The 27696-nt window shown below is 38.1% G+C and overlaps 1 protein-coding gene across 1 annotated transcript; it reads left to right on the top strand.

Annotated features, from left to right (window-relative positions):
* The first annotated feature begins 184 nt into the window (after positions 1 to 184).
* LOC109041997 (uncharacterized) lies at positions 185 to 27696 on the top strand. The gene is made up of 12 exons (XM_019058527.2): positions 185 to 835; positions 2207 to 2344; positions 3343 to 3492; positions 4669 to 4811; positions 5737 to 5866; positions 6640 to 6762; positions 19437 to 19548; positions 20021 to 20551; positions 21484 to 21748; positions 22680 to 23132; positions 24208 to 24404; positions 27160 to 27696. The coding sequence occupies exons 2-11, from the start codon at positions 2221 to 2223 to the stop codon at positions 24385 to 24387; spliced, it is 2211 nt and encodes a 736-aa protein (XP_018914072.2). The 5' UTR covers positions 185 to 835; positions 2207 to 2220; the 3' UTR covers positions 24388 to 24404; positions 27160 to 27696.

The raw sequence follows: 27696 nt of genomic DNA, 5'->3' as shown, positions 1-27696 counted from the left end.
TTTTCCGAGAACTTTCCGCGAACTTTCCGCGAACGGTCGAAGACGAAGAACAAATTTCTGTAGTGATAAATTTTTCGATCAAATTCAAAAGGTCGGAAATGCCGAGAAAATAGGGCGAAAAAGATATCCAGCGATATCGACCGCAGCGCTGACCTCCAGATGTGGTGAATTGTGTAACCCCTAGCCCCTAGCGTCTGGAGTGGAAAACGAAGATGGTCGCAATTTGTTTGTCAACGAACTCACTCGTTTTTTGTTTCCTGAAATTTTCCCTCAGAAATCCAGCGATTCTAAGTTTTGTGATCTCAGAACAGTGAAATATTTTCTTCAGTTATTTGTGTTCATCGATGGTTGGATCATCGCTCTCCCATGGTGCATTTCTGGAAAAAAGTTAATGCGTAGTTCTCGTGTCGCGCTGCAAAATTTGTCGAACCCGCGCTTTTGGCGCCTGATCCCGATTTAATAATCTTCTTTTTCCAGTTTTCCCAAGCATTTATCAATTTTGTTCACTATCATTTGCATCAGCGTGGAACCAGAATCCGTCGTAAACTTCTCTTTTACTCCGAAATTTTCCTCTGTAAACGAAAAGTAACGTCTCTTGTCACTCCCGCCAAAACTTCTGATCTCAGTTCGCTTCAGAACTTAGGTTATAATTGTACATGCTTATTTGTTTACTTCGAAAAAAGTATGCCCTTTAATCGAATATTCTCCGTTAACACAGCCATCTCTCATTTCTCTCATCGTACGTCTGTGGATTCAATATAGCCCCTGCAAATTCTAGAAGTTCTGTTGCCATGTGATGAATATTTTGGGCTACTGCCTTTTTCCTGAGTCTGTGGTAAGTTCCCACTATCCTTTCTCCTGATATTAATTTTCGTCTGTTTTTCCTAATTTTTTCACCTAAGATGAAAGTATTTCACTTCTGGCCTATTGTAGGTAACTATGCAAACATAAAGTAAACATATTTACTCTTATTTCAGTATCATATGGCAATTAGGGACAACCTGCCGAAGCCTGTGCGATCAGTTTCTGAGCTGTCAGGTCTGAGGGTGATCAATGCCCCATGAGTTTCATTATGCCCCATTTCATAGCAGTACATTCTGCATACTTTATAGTAGCTCTCTTGAGACAAATATCATGTTTGTCTGAAAGAGTATTGATGTAACGTTGAGTTGGAACCTAGTCAACGCGAGTTGAATAAAAACAGTAACATTTACAGTCAATTGATAGCCTTGAAGAGGGGTAAGCCAGTCCTCTATTTTTGCATGCTACAAAATTCATCTACTGTATTAGTGTGATAACCCCTGAATAGCATTGGGACTCAGTGGTTAAGTGAAGTTTCCCTTTTTGATCTGCGTTTTCCACAGGTACTGAATGGCACATAAACCACTGGTCCGCCATGACCTGTGTATAATACCTGTGTAAAATTGTATGCTCTTTAACAGGTCATTTGACCTCTGACTTCAAATCAATGGTCTAAGTTAAAAAAAGTAAGAAAAAATTCACTGGTCGATACTTTCATGTTCTCTGCGGATTCTTTTTCAATTCTGTACAATGATAGCCAAACATTTTCCCTTACAAGATGAATAAAAGTTTTACTTTCTTTGTATTAATCTCGAAAATTTGCCTCCAAAATCAAAGGCTGCATTCTCTGCAATGTTTTTTTCTTTCTTAAATATTTTTCTGTACTCATCAAATATCCTCAAGGGAGTAATCTTGAACTTTCAGTTACAGTCTTATCTCTCGTTAGTCTTTCCAGCCCCAGGCAACCATTATTTGAGACCATCAAACTGGGGGTCACCCGGTCGGGAATAGAACCTGGAAACTCCCGATTAAAGAGCCACCACTACAACTATTATTCCATAAGATGCCGACCATCAATTAGTCCTCTGATATTTCCTTCTAAGAAAACCTAGGATTTAAAAGAGAGAAAAGGTCGTTGATTCCAATAATTTTTCTCGTGGCTTTATTTTAAACCCATGCTTTTAGTAATAAAAAAAAAAAAAAAAAAAAAAAAAAAAAAAAAAAAAAAATTAAATAAAATTAAATGAAGTTTTAAAAGTTTCAAAGTTCCGAGCAGTGGGACAATTTTATGGAAACAATTCTTGGCTTTCACCAGATCTACCATGATCTGGTGCTATATTGCTATTGTGAGAAATAAATTATTGAGTATGTGTTAATTGATCAATTCTTTTTTTTATTTCTACAGTTATTCTTGATCTCATGAGTATGCCATCCTCAACTCGCTCAGTAACTGAAAGATCTCATAAACCGCACAGCACAACGCCGGTCTCGGAACGACAGCAGATGGCATTGCTGCTACAAATGACTGCTGATACCTCTCAAGGTTTGTATAGGAATGTGATACACATTGCTCAATCAGTAATTCAATGGGCCAACATGAGCCCTCTTTTTCCTCCGAAAAATAAAATATTCTAACATATCTTACTATTTTAATATTAGCTTCTGTTTGTGAATTGATATTTATTTATCTCCTATTTCACCCACATGAAAACCCAAAAAATTGCCTTTGCAGTATCAAGTCGAGACAATCACACCCAATAAATAATTGGAGTAAAATGTCATTACAAGTATATACTCGAAAATAACGTAGCTCAATTCTGACATTGTAGAATGTCTGAGGCTTCTCCTGTGTTTTTTTGAAGGGGAATAAGGTAGTATAATTGCTTGAAATACACTCACAAATTATTCTTCAAGCAGAGAAAAAGAAAATCATTCAAATTTAATAATAATACTCACTTTTTCTTTTTCGCCTGATTTTGAGATTTCGATTGTCAAACCTTAAACTAAAACGCTATGGCCATTTCGACTTTCACAGCCATCATCAGTTGATTAAAAGCAAAAAAAAAAACTAAATTACATCAAAACGGAAGTTAAAACATTATTATCACCGGCGACGTGTCGCGAAACTGGCGAGTGCGATCACCACTCGCAACGCGACGCCGGTGATAATAATGTTTTAACGTCCGTTTTGTTGTAATTTAGTTCATTTTTCGTTTTTAATCACCTGATAATGGCTGTGAAAGCCGAAATGGCCATAGTGTATAAGTTTAAGGTTTGACAATCGAAATCTCAAAATCGGGCGAAAAATGAAAAGTGAGTATTATCTGATACAACCCGATAAAGGAGGAAAAAGAAACATAATCATTTAAATTTCCTGGAAGTGGTTCAAGTCTAGTGATAATCAAATTTATTTTATCGAAACATTTTGAAGTTATCATGTGAATCATGAATTTTTAAAATAATATTCAAAGTAGGTATTAAAATAATTTCCTTTTTTTTCCAATTATTAACTGTATTTCCATACTTTTGTATTGATGACAGATTCTGAAAGTAGTCCTAGCAGTCGCCCGAAAAGCCAAGTGAATGAAAGAGGAGAGACACCTCTCCACCTGGCTGCAATCAAAGGAGACGTAACCGCTGTCAACCAACTACTCTCTGATGGAGCAGACCCAAACTGCGCTGATTTTGCAGGTGTGTGTCCATGAAAGGGAAAAATGCTGAAAATCGCTGGATTGAATTGTGAAATGTTATCCTAAAACTCCTAAAAAGATTCTCTACACTAAGTCAGAAGTACCTCTCCAATTTCTCTGATTGTAGAACCTTTAATATTGAGGTTTTTGAGGTGACTGCTTTCAAACATCAAATGATTTTAGCTTGGCTCATCACTCACTTTTGTCAGAACAGAACTCTTAATCAGCTCAAGTATTGTTGATTTTAAACGAAAATTAAATGAAAATTCTGTCCAGCCATCCCTTTTCCCAGCAATTATGACATTCTTATGCCCATCTTGAGATCTCTCAATAGCCACACTCTGAATACTTTTTAGATGGGAAACTTATCAACATCAATTTTTTAAAATGTTTACCTATTTCATTGTTGCTCTAATTGTGTATGGACAGGGTGACAAGTCCTCAAAAAGTCATAGAAAACCTGGGAAAGATAGGAAACTTTTACCATCCATTGAATGTCTGAAAGAAATCATGACATACCCCTGACGAACCTAAAAATTTTCTCTCTAGTCTAAAGATTCCTCTATTCATCTTCACTGCTTTTGTGCACTCTATCAGAGAAAATAGAGACTCATCGATAAAACATGAGGCTCAGTCTTCTAGAAGTCAGGAAATTTCAGACTCAAGTGCCCTAATAAGTCCAAGAAATTCGTCATGCGGTCAGTTTAATGTTCAAGCAGTAAAGTAAATGTTTTCCTTGAAAATATTAAGTAAGAGTAGAAATTTTAAACGGAAGTAAAAAAAAACGTTTTTTTTAGACTGACATCATCAATTTAACCAAGCTGATCTCAGTAAATCAGCCATCAGTTATCAGCTCAACAAAGCTACAATACATCGACCTCATTGACTTGTTTGCACAGCCCAGATTTCCCTAACATGCCCCCATCAGGTGGGACTCATGATTAGCTATTGAACACTGCAAGAAACGCAGATAATTTGCTTCTAATACGTCCTGATGAGGAAATGATAAAATATCATATTCACATTATTCCACCTGCAAATGATTTCACCATATTTTAGTGTAATCTTCCAATGTCCAAGCAGATCCTAAGTTTTAGTGTTTCATCGTTCTCAAAGCAGAGGATATAAGTTGTTTATTTTCTCTCATTTTTATGTGCTTTCATTCCATTGCATGCAGGGTGGACGCCTCTGCATGAAGCTTGCAATCGTGGATGGTTTGAGATTTCACAGGCCCTCTTAAAAGCAGGCGCAAATGCAAATGCCCGAGGTCTCAATGATGATACGCCTTTACATGATGCTGCAGTCAACGGACACTTTGAGGTAGAGTTTCTTAATTTAGCCATTAACTAACATGAGAATTGAAACGATTCCTCTCTTGATACCCAAGAAGAATTTCCTCCTGTCTTATTAAGTAAATTCACCCTCAACGCTCACAGAGAGAGCAAATATATCAGCGTATATCACTTTCCAGGTGTTTCTCAAATTGATAACTGTCTTTTTTCACTGATGATAGAATTTTTTTCTAATGTATATTGTGTGCATCTATAACATCCTGTGAAGCAAACATTTTAATATCGCAGCATTTTTTTATAGATATTTAGATACAATTAGTGTGTGTCTCAGGCTTATTGTCATACAATTTAAGAGGTGATGTCAGGGGACTTTTTTGGCCTTGAAAAGTAAAAAAAATTCCTCACCCTGCAGAGATGTAAAGGTGCAAAACACATAATTGTTCATACTTAAGTTGTGACTGATCATCCTGAAATTTTGCATTTTACAGCAACGTATTTTGCTGATTTTGAATCTGGTCCAAAAAATAACATCAGATGAGAATTTTAAGGAGTTTTATTGATATTATCAGAATAATTGGCTTTTGATAGGTTGGCTTCCTGTAACCGCTAAAACCCGTTTGTACCATCCCCTAATAATATACAAGTAGTTCGCCAAATTTTATAACAGCTTGACCTAATAGGGAGATGCCCAATGTAAAAAGAACATTGCTTGTTTGCAACTTTACCTGACTGCCGAGGCAAAGCGCATGCCTAAAGATCTGGAAAGTCTATTTTCAACCTCTGAAATCTCCCCTGGATGTTTGTTAACGTTGATTGTGAAACACCCTGTATACATAATGTACTTCTATGATAAAATTTTCACTTGCTTTTAATATAGACTCTCCAAATATTTATTTACTTCTCCTTAAATAGAATTGTTCCTCAGTGAAAAAAGTTGATTATCTTGATTTCAGCTGGTGCGGCTGTTGTTAGAGTATGGAGCCGATCCTAATCAAACAAACCGTAAAGGAAAGAAGGCAGAAGATGTGGCAGCATCCATTTACGTTAAGAAACATCTCCGCTCAAAATCTCGTGAATCCACTAGTAAGACTCATTTACATGTCTAGTTCTAGCCAGCCTAATCCATAGGTCTTACTTATAAACCTCTCCAGTACTCAGTGCCTTAATTTTTGATACATACATAATTTTCCACTTGTAACTTTGAGTCATTCATTGAGTAAACAAGTAAACTAGCTGCAATCAGCTAATATTTAAACTTACAACTGGATTGCATTTTGCTAAAAGGGACCAAGAGCATTTCAATGTTGCTAGGATTGTGCAACTTATGCCCTTTGCAAAAAATGTATGAAATCTTGCAAAAAATTAAATTTACGAAGGTAATTTTCATCTTGAATTCATAGTTTATTGGGAGTAAGGATGAAACTCATTTAGACGATAAGTTTATATTTGCAAGGTATAATAAGTTGCACAATCTTAATGACATGTGAATGCTCTCGATTCTTTTTGCCAAATGTAATCCAACTAGTTATCAGTGAGCTAAGTTCAAAGTTGATTGGGTTTTCCCCCTGTCCGTCTTTCAAACAGTCCATACTGACGAATCAAGTAATCCATGGTTTCTTGATGGGGGATAATCTGGGATACATGGTGAAGAGAGAGGAAACTTTGACTCCTCTTCAGGGATTGAGCTCCTGAAAATGAGGGAGTGAGCATGGTTAATATTCCAGACACCATGTAGCTATCCAGTGAAAATTGGTTTACCCTTGAGAAGTTTAGCAGTTACTTGCTAGCAGTCTATGTGCAGCTTAGGAACTTTCCAAGTGCCTCTCAAATCAATATGATTGCGTCCTCTATTGCAGGCAATGCAGGCAGTGGCAGCGAGCAGGATCAGCCTGATTCGGCCCAAAGTTCAGACTGCACAAGCACGACACCAACACGAAGCACACCATATGAAATGCGAAGGTCTCTCAATTCAAATAAAGGTAAGAAACTTCTCCTGGGTCTCTTTTTTAGCAGAACAAAAATTAGACGTCGTTAAAGAGTACAACATTATCTACATCGGTCTTTGCTGAAAAGAACTTATCCAGTTCAAAGATGGATTTGGGATCTGTTGATGGTGAAAACTACCAAACTTGGGCTCTCGGTCGAGGGGGTTTGAAAATTCTTACTTTTATTTCATCATTTTATTGCTGCTTGTAAAATGCTTGATTTTGATTGAAAACATGATTTTTCTGCTGGTGATTTTCAGAGAGTATTGTGGAAATACGTAAGAGAAGTCCTATACAATTTCGTGCAAAAATGATGTGCAGCCCTTCGCTAGAAAAGTGAAATATGCTAGGGGATTTGCAATGTCGCAAACTGAGAAACTGTTTGCTATCACCATCAATATACAACCGTCCACAGGGAAAGATTACCTTAGTTTACTGAAACTTTCAGTTAAATCAATTACACTAGAGCATTGAGGAGCGTACCGCAAGCATTTTAGGGCATAAAATCTTCAACTGAACAGGAGTTATGGCAGTTTGAAGTTTTCGGTCCGAAAATCGTAATTTTGGGGATAAACTAGTTTTGGTGCACAATAAACAGACAAACAGAGTCATTGTTTTGCGGATGACAGTTCGTCAAAATGGAAAAATATTACTAATACTTTTCAACAACCCACTTGCGTTTTAAATCTGTCAAAAAGGGCCTTATCTTCCAGGCTAAAAATTTCCTTAACTTTTTTCTAATGCATAGATGAAGAAATCTGGAAATTTTGGCGCAAGTTCGACCCTAAAAGCTCCATAATTTAAGGAAATATAAGTTTAAGTCAAACGATGCATCTCAAATTGTGACGTTGGAAGCCTCCTCTCATATTTTATTTTTTTAAAGGAAAGCAAATTCTCAATTTCTGTTGAACTTTTCTGAAAACGTTCTCATCTCATTCTCAAAAATCATACAAAATTGCAAAATATTTTTTTGATATGTTTTCCTTGGGGGGAATTAAAACATAACTAGTGATTCTTTTACGTTGCTACTGAGACATCCATTTGTCTCACTTTACCATGTATAGCAATTTTAAAGTAAGTGTTTCAAATTGTATGGTAGCATTTGTACACTGATCATGGCAATTTTATACGTTTTGAATACGTAATTCAATTTTAAGGTGTCAATACCACTGCAAGGAGGAGTATTTTTTATCTTTCTGGAAAAAAAATTCTAAAGAAGTCTTATACCAAACTGAATTTACGGTGTGTTGAAGTCTTTAATTCAAGTTGAGAAGGAACACTTATGCTGGAAAGCCATTTAATGTTCTACGTGTCATGTCATAGCCTAGCCTGATCATTGTTAGATTATATTTTTAGCTTGAAAATAACTAAGTCCCTCGCAGTTTTCTCTCTAGATTAGTGAAGAGGTCTTTCTCTAATATACTCAAATCTCTCACGTAGTCAAATACCGATTTCCCTCATTCTTCATCAATAATCGCTCTCCTCATACATTTTTTTCGATGCTGAGAGACCCTGCTCATAGTAGATGATAACACTTGTACACAGCATAACTTTATTTCATGTAAATCCGTAAAAACATAGGAATCCTCTATAGATAGCTCCTTTGCAAGCATCTGGCTGTTAATCTGTATATCTGAAATTGGAAGTAAAATCCTTTGCATTCACTCATGAAAGGGAAATTATTTTTGAGTTTATGCTTTAACAAATTTTTACAGATAGTATCTATCATTTCAAGCAACATTTTTTGTTGTAGGGAATTTTTTGTTACTACTAGCCCGTTTTGTCAGCTATTCCGAGCTATATCAGTAAATTTTTTACGCCTACAACAATGTGATCGCACAGCTTACTAAAGTGCCTCTGTCAGTGCTACAATTTTAAAATTAGGACTCAGAATGAATTTATGTCATCCACTTATCCCTTTCCAAATTCCAATCGAAGAAAGACGAGTATTGTATGAAGGAATTTCTCATTTCCAGTGTCTCATTCTGAATCGATGTTCTCTCAGATTTCTTTCATTTTGTACGTCGGGTCAGTGAATTAATACAGGAATAATTGGAACCCAAATTACTATGGAAACACTTTGAGGTGTGAGGACTGATATGAATACCGCAACTATAGAAATTCAAATTTCGCGGCATTTGTGATGGAATGACGATCGTCAAGATGGCCGCCACACAAAACTCCAGCCATGTTGCCAGCTCGTACTTCATCTCACGATTTTTGTTACGTAATCAAGTAAAAATCCCGGCAATTCCTGGATCCCAAAATGTTCTGAATGAAGGAGGATGTTTTAAAACCCGTGATATTTTCTATGCAAGCTCCAAATTTCTTTCTTCACCGAAAAAACTCGGATATCGTTACTTCGTCATCAATAATTTTTAGGGAGCGAGCCGGCAACATGGATGTATCGTCCCTTTATCACGCTTGACGTTCGGGGTTGGGGCGGTCAGTGACACCGTCCTTTGAGGTGATCGTCTCGCAATTATTCGGCCCTTTCGTTCCGACTTTATACATTATTGATCTGAATTTTGCGTCGGAAATTAGTGGTTCGCGGTCTTAACTAGTGTCTGTTCAATTTCGCTACGAATCCAGGCGACCTCCGTCATGTTTTGTCAAGTGAGAGACTCATAAACGCTGCAGGCTTTGTCTCTTTGTTTATTTGAGGTTAGTTGTTCATTTTTCTCGTCTGGATCATTATTTTGACTATTGATCGCTTTAATTCGTTTTTCTTTCGAATCTCTGATGGTGTTTCAACAGTGGACCATACTTTGAAGCTATTTTGCACAGTATTTTGTCTACACCAGACTCACTTCCATATCTTGAAGTGTCCCGTTATCACTGAGCGAGGGTGGCTCTTATCAAGTGTAGGGATGAGAATTTAGCAGGCTGATATGCTTTGAAACTATTTCGCCCAAGATATACTTCAAACACCTCCTATTGAAATCATTGCCGAATGAATATTTACGGGTTTACTTCAACCCTCTACTACTATTCCAGGGGACTTGAGGACCAGTCAAGTCCTTGCACTGGGGTGTTAGATCGTAAGTCAGGGTTATCGAATACGCTCTTAGAGGTGTTGTCAGATAAGTTGGCATTGGTTTACTTTTGATTTGCAAGGGCATGTGACAAGTTTAGGCCTCTGCATAGACTGTTGTTTGCCACTATCTATCTTGAAGACATCCGTCTCATGATCGTATTGTAGAAAAACTACTCATCAACGGGCCTGCTGCAAACTTTTGCCAGAGCAAAAATAAGAGTTGTTTTTACCAGTAAATGTCTCCAGAATGACTAGCGCTTTGGCTAAATTTGAAATGCTCTCTTAACTTCACAATCTGCTTAAGAAATTTGCATTTTTTAAGCTCCCCGCTTCAACAACGATACTATGACACAGGTGAACATTTTGTCAGAGGTATCGTTCTATCCAACCCCTGTCCACTAGGATACTACACAATATTCAACACGGCCGACATCAGTCTGCCAAAACACATGTGTCAGGACAAGATTCTAACCATTTTTCAACAACCTAGCGTGTTTACATTCACGATTTCTTTGCTTTGATGAAGATCTGCTTTGGCTGACCTTGTGCTCCTTATTGCGATCTGCGCACGGAAGCGTCGGCTATGTTTACCAATATTATATCATTAGACTTAAGTCATCTGGCCAGTAATCAAACCCGGGACCTCTTGGTCGTAGGGCCAGCGCTACAACCACTACACCACAGGAGGCTGACTGCCTTATTTTTTATTTCCAGTTTTCTGTTTGTAGTGAAGCTGTGAATCATTCAAATTTTGATTACTCTCCACAGTAATTTTGATATTGCAATTGCCTAATTCAAGTTAACCTGCATCTTAGCGGTGCGTTATCAAAGTAAGCTGTGTCCAGACCGTTAAGAATCAAAATTACCTGATGCCAAACGGCTTTGTCTGATTCAGTTTGAATTACCAGATGTCTTGCCCGTTTGAGTATGAATGCTCAACACTTCTGCACAATGCTTATTGGTCTTCAGAGGTCCATGGGACTTAGGAATTTTTTTCAGTATTAAAAAATATAAACCAAACGGTATTGGATAAGTTTACTTTGACATAGCATCTCAATACTTGTGGCCTGTTAGAGAATATCTCAAAAATTCTCTCCTTAGATTAAATCACCTCCAGTATCAGAAGTGAACGTCACAGAGAAGGTTACTAAGTCAATACCGTCTTCAGAATCATGGGTGGTTGGCACTGTTCTCATTGGTAGGCTAGGAAATATTTTTCGGCCCTCAGAGACATTGATCATAAATTATATTCACTCCTCTAGCCTTCTACCCGGCATTCTTGTCGTATTTAATTTTGTAAATTTTAAATATTTATACCTAGGATTGTTTGGTATGGTTATGTCAATAAGATGACAGAAGAAATGCTGCAAGAAGAGATATTTGATTGGGTTTCTTCTGAGAGGAGACAATGGCGGAGTGCCCAGTGAAAGAGTGGCAAAGGGATTTGTACCAGAAATGACGGCATATCAGTTCCCTGAAGAGTTTTAAGAGAATAAGTTAAGTAGGCAGTGGCACTTCAGCGTTGTGAAGTGACAAAGAACGCTGAGAAAGCAGCTCTTACCTATTTATGTGCATTTACAGAATACAATTTTGAACCGTGCTTGATTATCACTGTGTCATCATATAGCATTTTCCTTGGAGGGTGGGAGCTCACTTTCATGAGGTTTCTTATCATAAATTGGACCTAATTTTGCAATTAGGAACTATAAATTCTGGCTCATACGAAAAAACACGCATGTGCATAAGGAATAATGGTTCATACGTTGTTTTCATACTGAGTCAGAATTTATAGTTCCTAATTGCAAAATGTAGTCCAATCGATACCTGGGTAGTAGATGAGATGTGGTGGGCCTAGAATCTAATAGAGATTTTGTGGCAGCCAGAAACTTCTACTTCCAGAGCTCCATTAGTCAACCCTTGTAATTACCAGTAATCCAAACTTTAGGGATTCATCCCTAGATCGAAGTACTTTTTCTTCTAAGGTAAATAAGTAAGTTAAAAACGGTTCTTTCACTCGGACTCGACAGAACATAAATGATGAATGTAAAATTGTAAATTTGACTTGTGCCAGAGCTGTTTACTATAGGCTGTATGCATCAATAAATTCTATCTATATATATATTTATCTAATATATCATCTATGTCATGATTTTATAACCAAAATGTCCTTTTTGCCAAATCTAGAGATTTTCTGAACAAATCTGGGGATGTAGGATTTTTGAGAATTTCGTTTCTTAGCTAGGAATACTAAGTACTTCGGTTCACTGGTAATTTATTTTCTTATTAACTTTTTAGCAAGGAGTTCCGAATTCCCTCTGCAAACAAGTTGACAATGTGTACAATTTTTTAGATGCAGGTGAATGATTAATGATATTATTTAGATTTTGAATTTTCAAAAATGTAAGGTCCTTATAATGCCGAACTTCTGAAGGGTCTCTAGGTATTTGTTTCTCAGCGGACTTAAATTATTAAGTAGTAAAACTGACTTTATGCCCCTATATTATCTGAAAAGCTGTCGCATTCTTTCCACCACTGCTGTTTGCTCATCAGAGATTCTCCTAGAAGTCTTATGCTTTGAGCCAAATTGTAATTTTCAGACTAGGATCCAAGTCTGTGAAATTGCAGAATCGTCCTAATTTTCAAATTAACTTCTGGGCTGGCATAATTAGCGATTAGTTTTACAGCTTATTAGTTATTTTTAATTACTGGAGCCCTTGAAAACTGGTCTATAGCATTTTGTCTCTCGTTGATGCTCAAGCCGAAAATCGTGCAAATCAACAATTAAAAGGGGGGCCAACTTAAGTCCAAAAAGAAGAGGTTGGAACCTCGAGGATGCGGCGATGCGCAACGGCCGGAGCGCCGCAGCGCAGCATCTCTGTCTGGCCAGAACCGACGACGAACAGTGGGAATGTTCGGAAATGACCTGGAAACTGTAAAAGCTCATATCCTCGTTGATACATAAATCTAAACGTTACGAGAAGTGGTTTCATCGATGTCCTTGTAATATGTCCCATTAGAGGTACCCCTAAATATTTCAGATGTGACCAACTAAATATCGAAATTTGGTGATTCCAGTTTAAAATTTCATTTGCGACCCTTCCAATGGCTTGTTCCCACTGTATGCGACGTAGAATTCTCGACGACCTTGACTTGACTTACCTTAGGCGGTACACTAACCCAGCCCCCCCCCCCCCCCCCCACGGTGGGCGCAGCCTCTCTTCACGCCCCCACTCCCTTTCCCCGTTGCCAGTTCTTATGGCGCCCTATTCCTTTAGCCCCGCGGAAGTATGCTGTGCAGCGGTGCCACAGTCAGGGAAAACCAGGAAATGTCAGGGAATTTCATTTTCTAAATTCTGTGGCAACCCTGGCTGTGATTATTGTAATCCTATGAACCAAGTTTTAGGGTGGAAAATATCCGATTGAAACCGAAACCCCGTTCTACGCATGCATTCGAGGAATCAGGATTTTTTCCTCCACCCTAAAGTGCATATCGATGTTGAAACTGCGCACTGTATGTACATTGTACATCGGTTTGCGGTGTTGCTGACTTCCTGTCATACACTGGAAAAAAAAGTAGCTTGAAACAAATCAAAATCAGCTTGAAGTAAGCTGGAAAAAATCTTAAATTTGCCGCCAAAAAACGTACGGCTTGAAATAAGCATGGCCGTGCTGCTTGCAGTTATCTACCCGGCGGAATCTTTATTATTTTTCGTTTAATGCTTGGATCCAATACTAAATACTGAAAGTTTTATTCATTTTTCATAAAATTCCGTAACGTAGGGATAAAACGTTACTGATTCCTCGACATGGATCATGTTGAAGTCGTCGTGCGTTGCCGCGGGTTTTGTTCTCGGTTTGCAGTAGAGTACCTGTATAGCGAGAGTATGGACAGATGTGAAACTCCGAAAATCCATCAGGCCTTCACCGATGCTTCTGCGAATAAAGTTAGGGCCCAGAAATGCAGCCAACCTATGAATTTCAATTTAATTATCCAGAACGATTTACTAATACTATTGTTACGAACCGTCGTTTATTAAGCACGTGTTTGACTCAGTTTTTGCATAAATTTACTCAATTTTGCGGAAGAACGCTCATTTATGTACATTCTTGGCCATCTTGGTTAGAATTGGAACCTGCAGACTGGCAGTGAAATTTTGTGCGTTAGAAGTTGGTTAGAAGGGTGGCTGCACTTTTGGGCCCTAAGCCCTCCATGAAGCGATCTGTCCATACTCTCGCTATACAGGTACTCAAGTTTGCAGCACTGTTAAAATGCGCGGCTTTTGGAGATCTCCTGGAATGACTTGAGAATGTAGGAATGTATAACTTAATGCCCGTGTCGAAAATGAAGGCGGAGTGGTTACAATCCAATGGAAACTTAATTCAAGAAGTTGGCTGCAAACTTAATTTAAGTCTAATTTTTTCAGCTATTTCCAAGATTCGTGTCATGCTTGAAACCAGGGATCTTGAACCGAGTAAACATTATCTTGAATCAAGAAACAACTTCTTAGAATTAGCAGCCATGGTGGCTTGATGTAAGACTCAGCAGATTTGACTCAAGATTTTCTGCTACTTAAATCAAGCTAGCAGGTGATCCAAGCTATGAGGTAGCTGCAATTAAGAATCTCGAATCTTGAATTTAGCAATAAATTGCTTGTTTTAAGATAAAAATTCTTGAATCAAGCTGATTTTTTCTCAAGATTCCGAGACGGCTTGACCGGAGCAGACTTTTTTTTTCCAGTGTACCTACTTCGTATTTTACACTGAAAACCACTAAATGTCATTTCTTGAGAATTTCGGCGATTTGTCTTCTCTACGTGAAGAATATTCTGTGAAAACTTCAAGCCACGTTGTTGGTTAGGTCTCCTTCTCAGGGTTGCCACAGTCAGGGAAAACCGGGAAATGTCAGGGAAAATGACAAAAATGTCAGGGAAAATTTGTTAAATCACCTTCATTTGCTTTCTAGAATAGGTTTGAGGTATCGAACAACAAATTTTGCCTGAAAACTATTTTCAATTATCTCTTCTTAACCATCCGTCACATCTTCAATTGTCGGGAAATTTTACCAAAAAGTGTCAGGGAATATAATTTTCTAAATTCCGTGGCATCCCTGTGAAATGTGAAGTTGGAGTGGAGATTTTGAAACACCGCAACTGAGATACGCATTTTTGCAGTTTCACCATCGATGAGACGTGGTTGTGAGAACCTATAGGGTGTCTAACGTCAGTAAAAACTAGGACAAAATCAGAATATTCGCTGATGGATAAGGATATACCGAGTGCTACAAGCATTTTTCAGCTACGAGTACATGCAGTTGGCACATGCTGAAGTGGAACTTCTGATTCAGTTCATTCAATGTGTTGGTTTGGAAAATTAAACAAGTGCCAAATTTTTCGCGCAAATAATTAGGAATTTTCATTCAAAATATGAGAGGAGGCAGCCGTACATTTAAAACGCCTGCTTGGAGCGTATATCGCGGTAGAAAGGCTAATCTGGCCGCCGCACAATGAATCGAGTCAATTGGAGAGGTCGCACATGAAATATTTGACTAAAATCGCAAATTTTTATGTTAATTTCGTCTTATTTTAAACTGTCAGGGGTGCCTCTAGAAGAAAATTTCACGGGAAAACCAATGGAACCACTTTTAGAGCTTCAAAGCTTTGTATAAAAGGAGTTAAAAGCGTTTAAAGTTTCCAAACTTTGTCCGACTTCTCCTATTGACTCGGTCCACTGTGCGTCGGACGGATATTTCCGGACGTCATTTGGGTTTTCGTTCGACTCGCGTTTGAGTTTGAGAAAATAGAAGCTCAAAATACGCAACTTTGAACTCGTTTCCCGCTAGTTAATATCGTGTCAAAAAATCCGGACGAATTCCTATCAACAGGGTGCACTCTCTACTTTTCTAAAACGACAAGCAGTAAAAATTACTGAACAAGCCCATTTCAGAGTGATCCAGGGGGAACTTGGTGACGTAAGATTCTGGAGGAATGATAAGTTGATGAGCTGGTAAAGGACGGCTTAAGGGAGTCATCATTAATGAGCGTATCGCTGTATTGCACTTAAATGTCACAACCATCCGTGTCAATAAAGTTCGCTGGCGCCATACAATTATGTACTCGCTTCTACGCAAGCCACAGAGCTCAAGCAATGAAATTGCTGTCATTCACGGTCTATCTTTTTTAATGACGTCATTACGCCTTTAGCGTCGGGAAACCACCGATTTTGGGTCGTCGTCATGTGACGCTAGGTGGGTAAACGTCAATTTTTGGATGCCAGGTAAAGTTCAGAAGAGGAAAAAAGGTGCCACCCATAAAGGAGGGTGTTTTTCTCAAAACCGAGTGATATCGGAAACAAATTCAATGACGCCAGTCGACTCGTTTTAGCGCTTGCCGCAGCACCTCTATGATTCACACGATTCACAAAAAGATTGGGGAAGGGGAAAGTTAGATATCGACGGCTGTTGCGAAACAATCCTCATTATTTCGATCATTCAGAATGTATTCTAATACTTTTTTGAAAGCGAAAGTGAATGAATTGTCATTTTCTCACGTCGCTTCGTCTAGAACTTGTTTCTGAACCCAAGTCACTTATTATTATGGAAACGATTCTCGTCGCTTTGTAATTCTGGAAAGTGTTTAATTTGTGAATTAATGTTGGGTAAGTGAAAGCGTTGGACTTTCTATCCTCCACCCTTCGCCTGAAAAAGTCAACCAAACTAATACCTCATCAAAAAATAGAATCAAATTTCTTGTTTCGTGTAACAAGTTTATTATTATAATTACCAAGTGACAAATTTTTGAAACATCGAGAAACACCCAGGTAATTCGGGACTTTTGGCTGTTGAACCGTAAAACTTTTTGTTCCAGCCAAAATATATCTTAATGGGTCTTTTGTATAATCTTGGACATAAGCTAAGGATTCTAAATGAATTTTTTAAAGAAAAGGTCGAAGATAATAGAAAAATTTGGTCGTTGAAAAGTTGTAAATGTAGGTTTATGGGCCAATAATGCATCTTAACGTTGAGAGGTAAAACTGGGAAAGGAAAAGAACGGACAAAATTCACATCAACGTGAATGTTTCAATCATCAGTCGGCCCATTGGTCAGCGCATATGGTTGAATTCTGTCGAATGGTGCCATTTTCTGATGTGACATTTATCCATTATTTTCTCGCCTCAGTTCCAAAATAAATGATTTTTAATCGGTTCAGCTGTAGTAACTTGATTTTTCGTTAACGCCGCCCAATATGAAGTGAGCGCAGCAGGGAATTAGCAATCGCTGGAAAGTAAGCAGTTTACATGTTGCAGTGCTTATCCGTGTAATGAAGGTTTGATGGGTAATTGTTTTCCAAAGCACGATCTCGACTTGGAGCGCCTTCAACCTTTATGATACTCCACGCTTTGTCACGGAGTTACTTTAGTTGCATGTCAGATCCGAACCCAACTAATTGTAAGTTTATGGATTCTACTATACGCTCTCCCGAGTGTGCGTGTATTTTCATACTTGAGGCGTTATAATCAGCACTCCAATTTTGTTCCCTTATTTCTGACTTTATATTTGTTCACGAGTGACGTGCAAACTGCCTGCGACATGTGCAATGTATGTCGAACGTACCCGTTTGAGTTCTTATCGGTGACGGCACATTTTCAGATTTTTCTGAATTTGCCCGGCGTCGAAAAATCCCAAGAGAAGATCTTTGCATCACTCTTTCATCTCACCAACTTGGATTTTGAATAAAAAAAAAATTGTGCTGGCGACTCATCATCTTCTACTGCATCCACGCGCTCTATCGGCGAGCAAAACTAAACATTCATGTTGCACACCCTCGCAAAAGCAGGGAGTTTTCTAGTCTAAAACCTGTATAAGCCCGAGAAGAGTTGATAATTTCTGGCATTGCCAAAAAGTACTCAGGTTATCATTGAGACTTGTTCGCGTCGTAGCTATTGGACAAGTTGTCAATGATGCAAACTTCCTGAACACTCTCGTCATCGTCATTGCACATTTCTCCCGCGTTCCATTTTATGATCCGATGCTTACGCGCTTGCATATAAAAAAAGAAGGAAAAAATCGGGCCGTCAACTGACGGAAACACGCTACTGCCGTGCCGAGGAAAAACTCCGCATGAACATTCGAGAGTTGCCAAATTTCCTCCGATGAAATGTTCATTTTCAAGGAAAGTTGTGAATATTTTTTTTTTCTTTTAAATTTTCAGAAGCTTAAGGTGAAATTGCAAACAATATTATTTGAAAATTTGGAAGAAAAATATTCACAAGTTGACCAGGAAATGTGTTTTATCAAAGGAAATTTGGCAACGCCTGAAGGTTCATACGGCGTTTTTCCTTAGCAAGGCAGTACGTTGCCGTTGGTCGCATCGGTGTCGAGCAACGGAGCATGTTCGCCGCAAAAATCGACTCGAGCGTTTGTTAGTGAGGGCTCCCGGCGTTCGCGTGCCTCGGTAATTACTCGCTGAGTCATCGCTCCGAGTCGAAGGAATCAAATTTTTACGACCCTTTTAATCTTCTCCGCAGTTTTATTCTTCTTTTTCCCCCTTTAGCTGCCGACAGTCATGGCAACTGTGCGCTCTATCAGTAGAACCCTCCCGGTTCGCTTTTCCTACGTCAGTGCTAAATTGGTCGACTCCAACCCGACTTCTGCCTCAGGCAAATAGGTTTTCGTCACCATCACGATTTCCATCGCCGTTTTTCCCTCTTCGCCTTTTTCCAAGTCGACAATTTCTTGAAATGTAAAGGAAAAGCCAGGGTACTTTGCATCGAACTTTGAAATTTTTTTCGCAACTTACGGATTTTCTTTCCCCACTCTTTAGAATCTATATTTTCACATTTACAAGCTTCAAGATTGTAAAAGACGTAAATCGAGTTCAGTAGGTAGGTTGAACAAGTAAGAACCCTCTCCCCGCATTTTTCCAGTTGAATCGCCAATGTGCGCATACGGTCCAAAACAATTTGTCCCTGAATGGATGAATTTTGATATTTTTCAATTTCAAGTGCTGTAGCGCAAATTTTTTTTTTCTTAAATGCGTTTATTTTCATACGCCAAAACCTCAAAAAGCCTGGGTTGAGTCAGTAAAATTTTTTTCCCAAAACTTTGATTAACAGGACATTTTACTATGGAAGAAAAGTCCTCCTAATAAGTCGCATATCATCATTGCCACTCGTGTGACGAATTATCGAAAAATTAAGGAACCTGGAACATTTAATCATTATTTCTTATTCAGCTGTGGAAAATTAAAGGTTTTATGCCTTCTTACCACAAATTTTCTTGTCTCTTCAAAATTTTTGGACGATTCTGAACTGTTGATAGCGCTTTTGCTTTTTATCTGCGAAGTTTGAACTCAGCACTTTGTGTATCTCGTGAAAAGTATTTTCTTGCTCAACTTCCTTGAAAATTTAGAGATATGACAATAAATGTTTTCGTCAGAGGAAGTAAGTAAAGTTAGGAATTCATAAAAATTCGAGCACACGTTGCTGAGTCAATCGAAATCTCAATCTCGTTTTTATATTTATCATAGAAAATTTACGGCCAAAGAGTGACGCAATGACATGTAGGGTGTAGGCCCATCTTAATTTGTAAACCATTTGAAATTAATCATTTGTTTTCTTCTCTGTTTGTTTTCAGCTGAAAGATCTCCCCGTGTAACTTTAAGGTTGTCTCAAGTGAAGAAAGATGAAAAGAAAGAGCACAGCAAAACATCCAACCAAGTAAACGAATCCTCTTCAGAAAGAGCTGAGTGAGTATTTTTTTTACTTTTCTTCCGCCCTTTTTTGACTCACATAATTCGTTTATTGATTTAATGAGCTGAGATCTCTGTTTTTTAAGTGTAAATGAATAAGAAGAGTTATCTACAGTTTAAAATTTTCAGTCCAGCAGCCTGATTGTTGAAATTTATGTTGGCTGGACAAGAATTGTAAATCGATATATTAAACGGTGTAGATAGGGCTATGTCTTGTCTTATCTTGCCGACAAAGCCAGTTAAAGTTTCAACAACTGGGCTGCTGATGTCCAATGAGTAGTTTATGATACCTTAGCTTTGAATTAAAAAGAGAATTCGTCTTGTAGACAGGAGCTTATTTACCCCTATTGAAAACGCAGGAGCTGAAACTGTAATGAAAATGGACTTCTTTCGTTTAACACCAAGCGTTTCATTGTTCTCTACCTTCAATTCTGTACCTGAGTAACTATTCTTCTGTCTTTTGTTCAAGGTCGACTATGGAATCAAGTGAAAGTAACAAAGAAGACACTGCAAAGGAACTGTCTAACGGCATGGCTGACGAGAAGACCAACTCAAACGAGGCTGAAAGCGGTGGAACGTCGGCTGCAAGTGGGGAAAATGCGCAAGCGCAACAAACAGAGACTGAACAAGACAACAAACGGCCTCATCCAGGAGCAACGGAGGAAGATGAGGAAGGGAAGAAAAAGAAGGCACGGAAAGAGGAGCCTCCGACAACTCCACGCAGCAAAAGTGGAAGCACAAGTGGGGGGAGCCCTAAATCTGCAACTGGTGCTGACAGCGATGGAGAGGGACCCAAGGTTCCTCCCCTGAAAATAGTCATTCCTCCAAGAGAGCAGGAAGGTGATACTGGAACGGGGAGAAATGGTGCCTCGGGTCTACCTTACATAGTTGCGTCCAACGATGACCCAGCTCCGTCTAGTCCTCCTGCAGGCTCCACAGAAGAATCAAACCTGAGCGAAGAGCAACAAAAGTCACAAAGAGTGCTCCGCAGCTCTCACAGGTTAGCTATTGGCCATTGTTAAACAACAAAGTTTCCATCGAGTGAATTTATTAAATCAAAGAACGGTCTTGAATTAGAACATTTACAGACAGTTCAAAGCACAGAAATATTAATCTGTCAAATGTGGGACTTGATCAGAAAAGTCTGCACACATTTTTTTTTTTTTTTTTTTTTACTTTTCTTTTTCAGTCAGAAGTCAACCTTTTTCAAGTATCTATTAAAAGATAGGAATGGCATCTTCTCTCTCGAAATCAGTCGAATTTTCTTTTCAAACGGTGCATGAACCAAACTTGTTATCCTTATCTTCCTATATTCATTGCAGCTTCTAAGACTCATGAAGTTTTTGATCAGAAAACGATTTATTGCTTTTCGAGTTTTGAATTAAGCTTCGATCTGTGTTGTTTCTTTTCTTTAAAAAATGTACTAAAGAAACAACCGATGGTTGGAGTCAATAAAAAAAGTTTTAACTCATAACTTTTACCACTTGATCCTCCCAATTTCTTATGGGTGTGATATTCTTCTCGCTCCCCCCCAAAAAAATAGCTATGTGAGCAATGGAACTCATTCAAGAGAGAGAAAGTGATATGAAGATGAAATTCAAAATGAAAACTGAAAATTTAGTAAGGGAGCAAAAGAATTATTGGCAGATAATAAAATGTTGTACCTAAGCACGAGGCTTGAGTAACTTCTGAGTTTTATGAATTAAACTGTCGCGCCCTCTTCCTCCTCAACACATTCCTCATTATTTTTGCAGCACTAACAAAGCGACGCCTAGTAGGTCACTAAAATTAAGGACATGAATGTGAAACTCAAGGATTACACAAGGAAATGCTCTGAATGATATGTTGGCTTCCTTGTGTACAAATATTGAACTTACCAATCTGCAAAATATTTTGATTTGAATACATTTTTTCTCTCATTTATTATTGCAGCAGTCGGTCAAATGGAGGAAGCAGTGGCTCCTCTCCCGTTGCGGCTGACACTGCATCACCTCAACCGGCGGAACCGGAACCTCCTCCAGAGCCGGCGGAACCTCCCCAGGCACCGCCTGTTGAACTCCATCCTCGCAAGAGGAAGCTCAAGTCAAGCCGAGAAGTCACCGAACCGAGCGAACCAGCTATATCAGCAAGCCCTGTCCATCCGCACGATCAACCCATCACCAATTGCTATCAGCTCTTCTTGAATATTCGCAAACAGGTTATTATTTTCACTCATCTCCTCAGTGAAATGTCATACATTCACCTGAAAAGAAAACTAAAACAGAAGCAACACCATCAAATGACTCATGAAGAATGAAAAGGCAGGACTTCTCGGGAATTTTAAGCACCCTCATCAACTGCAACTTTTTTCAGTTGAAAGGAAGTATAATCTTGAAATCCACTTTCGAAAGCCCTTGAATGTTTTTCTTTGGAATTTATCAATAGATCCTTAAACATCTTTGATTTTGGCTCTTTGAAATTGCACCCTCAATTGTTTGTCAGGAAGGAAAGTACTTTTGGCTGTCAAATAGCCTATTATCTATCAACAGGGTTTCTAGCATCAGAAAAAACTGGAAAATATCAGGAATTTTGGCCATCAGGAAAATCGAAAAAATTGGATGTTTTATCAGGAATTTTTCTTACGCTAATCTTCTCAGCGGAGAAGTCTTACTGCTTTTTGCCTACCGTGCCAGGAGTCATAGCGCCGTCTTTATTTCCGATAATTTCTCACCTGCAGTGCTTGTGTTGTATAGTGAAGGCCTCATCGCAGTTTCGCTGTCTTTGCGAAATCAAAATTTTCCGTCCATCTTCAGCGTCTGTATTTTATTTGAAATAGTTTATATCGGACTTTTATTTTTTAATGTGGCCCGTACTCCGACAAATCACTATTTTTATCAAAGTTTTGAAGTTATTCTTAATGCATTTATGCAATAAATATAATTTTTACGAGAAAAATCAGGAAAATTTTAGGAATTTTCAAAATGGAGAAATTAGGATTCTTTCATAAAATATCAGGAAAATATCAGGATTTTTCAAAGTTAAAAAATACCAGACACCCTGACCAAGCAATACCAATTTTTTTTACGTACCAAGCTTTTTTCATTTATTTTTGTTCAATTTTTGCAATAATTTCTATCATCTTTCCCTAGATTGACCGACGGAGGAAACGACTGTTTCCAGTCCAACCAAAACCACCACAAGGCTTCAAAGACTATCTAATGAATCGGTGTACGTACGTCCTCGCCGGCAACACAACCATCTCGCCCAACCAACCTCCTGCTAGTCTTCCAGCCTCGATCAAAGACTTCTTCATCGAGCAAGAGAAAGAGCGATATCGCTTGAGGAGACAGCATATAATAGAGAAAGAAAAACTGGTGCTCAGCGTCGAACAGGAAATACTCAGGGTGCACGGTCGTGCCGCAAGAGCATTGGCCAATCAGTCGTTGCCATTTTCCGCTTGCACGATCCTCAAAGACGAAGAGGTGTACAACTTCATCACACCCGAACAAGAAGAGAAAGACAGGAATGCTCGATCGAGATACAACGGCAGGCTGTTTTTGTCATGGCTTCAAGATGTAGATGATAAGTGGGAAAAAATCAAGGTAATTTTTCATCATCGGGTGTTTTACTGTTCAGTAGAGTACAAATTTTGAAAATTTGCATCGCTGAAAAAAAAATTCTCATTGGATTCATGGTTGATATTGCGAATATGCAGCTGTTCATCATCAAGAAAATTGCAGCACAGATGTAAATTTACAAGAAAAGAGGTTTTTGTCGAAACCAAGTTTCAAAAATTAGTATTGGAATTTATTTCAAACAACTTTCTTTCTTACCCATTTTTGGAGTGTCCTTTGGTTTGTAAAAAATCTTTAAGTATCACTTCAATCAGAGGTGTCACTATTTCATTTTCAATTTTTTCAACTCCGAGTTTCCCTTTTCGACTGGTGATTGTATATTCTACAATGATTGAGAGCTGCTGCTCTAAACACTTTTTTACCCCATTGTTTTTCTGTGTATGAGCCTTTTGGCATGTTTGAAGCCCCTTCCGTAAAGCACCTGAAAGTTCCTTTTTGAGCTTTTGGGCCGTCAAAGTGAAGGAAAGAAACTCTCATTTCGCTGTAGATTATCAACCTACTCAATTTTTGATAGTCTCTAGTAAGTGCAGATACAGTTATCCATGACAGAACTCGCAGTTAAACCTTGTGTCTTGGAACCCTTTTAATTGCTTATTGTGTATAATATTCTTATTATTGTATTTTGATGCTTTTTTCCCCCAAAGTGTGTCCTCCATAAAGGCATCAGAACTTGAATCAAATAAGTTTGCAGTTGTTCAATTTATGCCATTTGCACACTTAAGTAATTTCCTTTTCAACGCGTATGAGTGATGTAAATTGACGTCGATCAGACTCTATCGTGCTTTAAAGAGCTAATTTTTCGACTCATTTTAGCACTAAGAATGTATTGTACATTTTCTGTGCCAAAGTCTTTTGTTGACCATTTTGTCCCTAGGTTACTGTTTCTTGACTGTTGTTTTTGCTAATCGCCTAGTTGGAATTCAACTCTTGGCAATTATTTTTTAGGCTGGGTAACTTTGGGCTAACTTGGGTAACTGGGTTTTCAAAACATCAAATCCTGGTTTTTTTAGAGAAACTAATTTTTTGTTGGATTTTTTTGTAGGAGGGGATGCTTTTGCGGCATCACAAGGAAGCCCAAAGTTTGCATGCCGTCCAGAAAATGGACTGGGAATGGAAAATGAAAGAGTTGGGTCTCTGTGAATTCAAAGCAAAGCCTGTGATTGAAGACTCGCATGTTCCGAACGTTCATGTCAGCGATGACTTCGATCTCTTACCAGCCTAATCCTTCTCTTTAAAAAAGTAAGTACTTCCTGTTTTGTTAGAAATCTAACCTCCAGGCTGATTATTAAAAACATATCAGCTCAAAAAGATTAATTGTAAGGAGGTTTTTCAATTGCTGCAATGGAGTCACAAATTTTTCAATTTTAGCCATTAATATACTGCGGAAGAACACTGCATGAGCCTTTTGACATTGCCAAACTTCCTTTGATGAAATATGAATTTTCAAGATAATCGCCGAATACTTTACCTCCAATTCTTCTGAGGATTTTATTTGCAATCAGATCTGAATTATCTGAAAATCTTAGGAGAAAACTTCCACAATTTCCTCAAAAATTAACCTTTTTGGGGGAAAAATTTGGCAACTCTTGAATGTTATACGGCAGTATCCCAATTCAACTTTCTTTGTCATTTACTTTATTGGTTCTATCTCCTCTTGTGGACATCAACTTGTGCTAGCTTTAAATGCTTTTTTAAAGAAATTCTTAGAACATATATATATGTTAGCGTTAAAGTATTTAATCCGTCAATGTATACATTAACTAGTTAAAGTATATATTAACTGAAACGGCCAGTTAAAGTGTAGAATTTTCATGGGTTGCACACTTTAACTAGTTTTTCTATAGAATCACGGGCGGCTCGCAGGTAAAGTGTGAAAGTCACAATTGAATCAAGTCAAACTATCAAAACAAAAACAAACGGCTATTCATGATGCACGAACTGAATGTCCGTTATAAAAACATTACTCAAGCCCAAGTTAAAATTTTTTAGACTTTAGTGAAACTTGTCAGGTAAAGAAGAACGTCATGAAAAGGGGCATTGTTGTAAAACCTATAATTTTTCCCTACATAAATAGTCGCTGTCAACTAGATTTGATTGATTTGCAGTCGCAGCCTGATGGTGAATTCAAATTTATTTTAAATTATCAAGACCATCTATAGAAGTTCGTCAGTTTGCGACCTTTAAAGACAAAAACAGCAGATGAGGTTGCGTACAACTTGCTAGACATTTTCACAATTTTTGGAGCCCCAGCAGTATCACAGTCGAACAACGGCCGGGAAATTTGCAATTCAGTGATAGAGCGTCTGAGGGAAATGTGGGCTGAATTAAAAATTGTGCTCAGTAAACCGAGACATAGTCACGGTCAAGGGAGTGTAGAGAGGGCAAATCAAGACGTCAAGAATATGGTCTTTGCATGGTGTAAAGATAACGGAACAGTGAAATGGAGTCAAGGTCTGAGATTTGTCCAATTTGAAAAAACCAGGGCCTTCCATTCAGGTATCAAAAGGAGCTCTTTTGAGGCGATGTTTGGATGTCCTCCGAAAGTGGGGCTCAAAGATTCCTCCCTTTTTATTATACTTTAACTGACACGTCCCAGTTAATCTATGAATTAACTAGTTATTCTATAAAATTACTAGTTAAAGTGAGTAATATAAATCTAATTACACACTTTAACCGTCTGCTTCAGTTAATGTATACTTTAACTAGTTAATGTATAACACGTTAATAGCCTGAGACGCTGAATGTCTTAAAATTATACTAACTAACTAACTTAACTGAATTACATACTTTAACGCTAACATACGAGGTCTGTTAGATTAGAAACCGGATTTTGGTCATAACTAGCCTACTGTGCATCCAAATTAAGTTTTCTTGATCTTTCCTGATAGCTGAAAATTTACTTAAGAACGCTACGTTCACAGGTTTGAAAAATCTTAATTAGCTTCGTTGGTATGTGGCCTCAAGTACGGCAACCTCATGGGTGTTTTGCGATTTTTATGTTTGACCGAATTTATCTCTCCTCTTTTCGTCTTGCACTACATTTTTCAATCCACAAGGATGATTGGAGTTTCGTCTCCGTATCTTAGCTGTACACTCAAGTTTTTTCACCGAAAATTATCCTATCCAAAAATGTAAATATTGTTAGAACGTTCCTAATCATTGTTAGAACGTTCAAGCAGCTATAGGGAAATTAACATTTGGTTGGATTTTGTTCAACGGACAACAATCAAGGGGCAAGTGTACCTGAAACTCGATGCATGTCTACATATTCTATCAAAATTGTATGTACAGAGCCTTCAGAAATATTACACTGTTCAGTAAGCTCGAAACGACCATTTTTGAGACTTTTGACCGCACTCCTTCCAAGTGACAAATGTTAGTTGCCGTTGATGGTCGATTCCCATGCTCCTCATCTTCAACGAACTCCTGACAAGTTTTGAATCGTTTAACCTATTCAAAATAGTGACAACAACTCATATAATGATCTTGGTAAACTAAACTTAGCATACCAAAAGTTTCAGTACAAGGTATACCGAGCTTAAAACAAAATGTAATGATAAATCTTTGCTCTGTCAGTGATCGCATGATGAAAATCGCAAAACGCACCTGACTTCCTCGTATTCAAGATGACACAGAATTGACACTGATCAAAATAAACAAAATCTGTGAACGTAGCGTTCTTTAGTATGTTATCAGCTATCAGAAAAGTCCAAGAAAACCTAATTCGGGCGCACAGTAAGCTAGTTATGACCAAAATCCGGTTTCTAATCTAACAGACCTCGTATACATAAAAGGTATATATCTGTAGATCCTTCCGATCAAATTCTATCAATTTAATTGAGCAGCCAATGTAGACCAACAACAATAATTCATTTTAATGCAAGACTTAAAGTCCTTAAGTCCTAATAGAAGTAGAATTGATTACGTACATTTCTGTATTTAACCTGGGGACAAAAGACACGAACTAATGACTGCTGTATCTTGTTTGTTGCAGAAATTTTCAATCAAAAGGATAACGTCTATATTCAGAATTGTCCATCTCATCATCATCGTCTTGAGTTATTTTAAGTTTTAGTGGAACTTAAATCAGTGATATTTATTGTAGTGTTAGTTTGTTGTATTTATTCCTGACCTTTTAACAGAAAACCCTCTTTTGTTTCTTCAAGAGTGAAAATTCATGAATAACTCTGAGAGTTGGGATCAGCAGAAAAATTGTATTGGTAGCACTGATAAGACTGATGAATCCGTCAGGTGGTAAAATATCTTAGGTAGAGACTAGTAAATGAATGATGTACTCGACTGCAAGGCAATGTTTTTTCGTTTTTGGATTTGGTACAATTGATGTACATTCCAGTTCTCTGTAGAGAGTGGACTCAAATTTTTGGCGGGCTCTTCTGGAGTAACTGTAGCCTGATTGGTCAAGGTTTTCAGCAGAATTTTTAGCACAGTTTCTTGAAGTAGCTGTTACTCCTAAAGTTGGATTATTCAGAAGTGAATCCTGTGTTACTTAAATATTTTTAGTGAGCAAGAA

This window comes from Bemisia tabaci, chromosome 6 (genome assembly GCF_918797505.1).
Source record: "Bemisia tabaci chromosome 6, PGI_BMITA_v3".
NCBI lineage: Eukaryota > Metazoa > Arthropoda > Insecta > Hemiptera > Aleyrodidae > Bemisia > Bemisia tabaci.
This window is presented reverse-complemented; position numbering and strand designations above follow the sequence as displayed.

Bases quoted from the DNA above. Each gene is read 5' to 3' on its own strand.
- LOC109041997 (XM_019058527.2), top strand. From the start codon at position 2,221: ATGAGTATGCCATCCTCAACTCGCTCAGTAACTGAAAGATCTCATAAA. The intron at 2,345-3,342 runs GTTTGTATAGGA...TATTGATGACAG, and splicing joins GACTGCTGATACCTCTCAAG to ATTCTGAAAGTAGTCCTAGC. The intron at 4,812-5,736 runs GTAGAGTTTCTT...TCTTGATTTCAG, and splicing joins CAGTCAACGGACACTTTGAG to CTGGTGCGGCTGTTGTTAGA.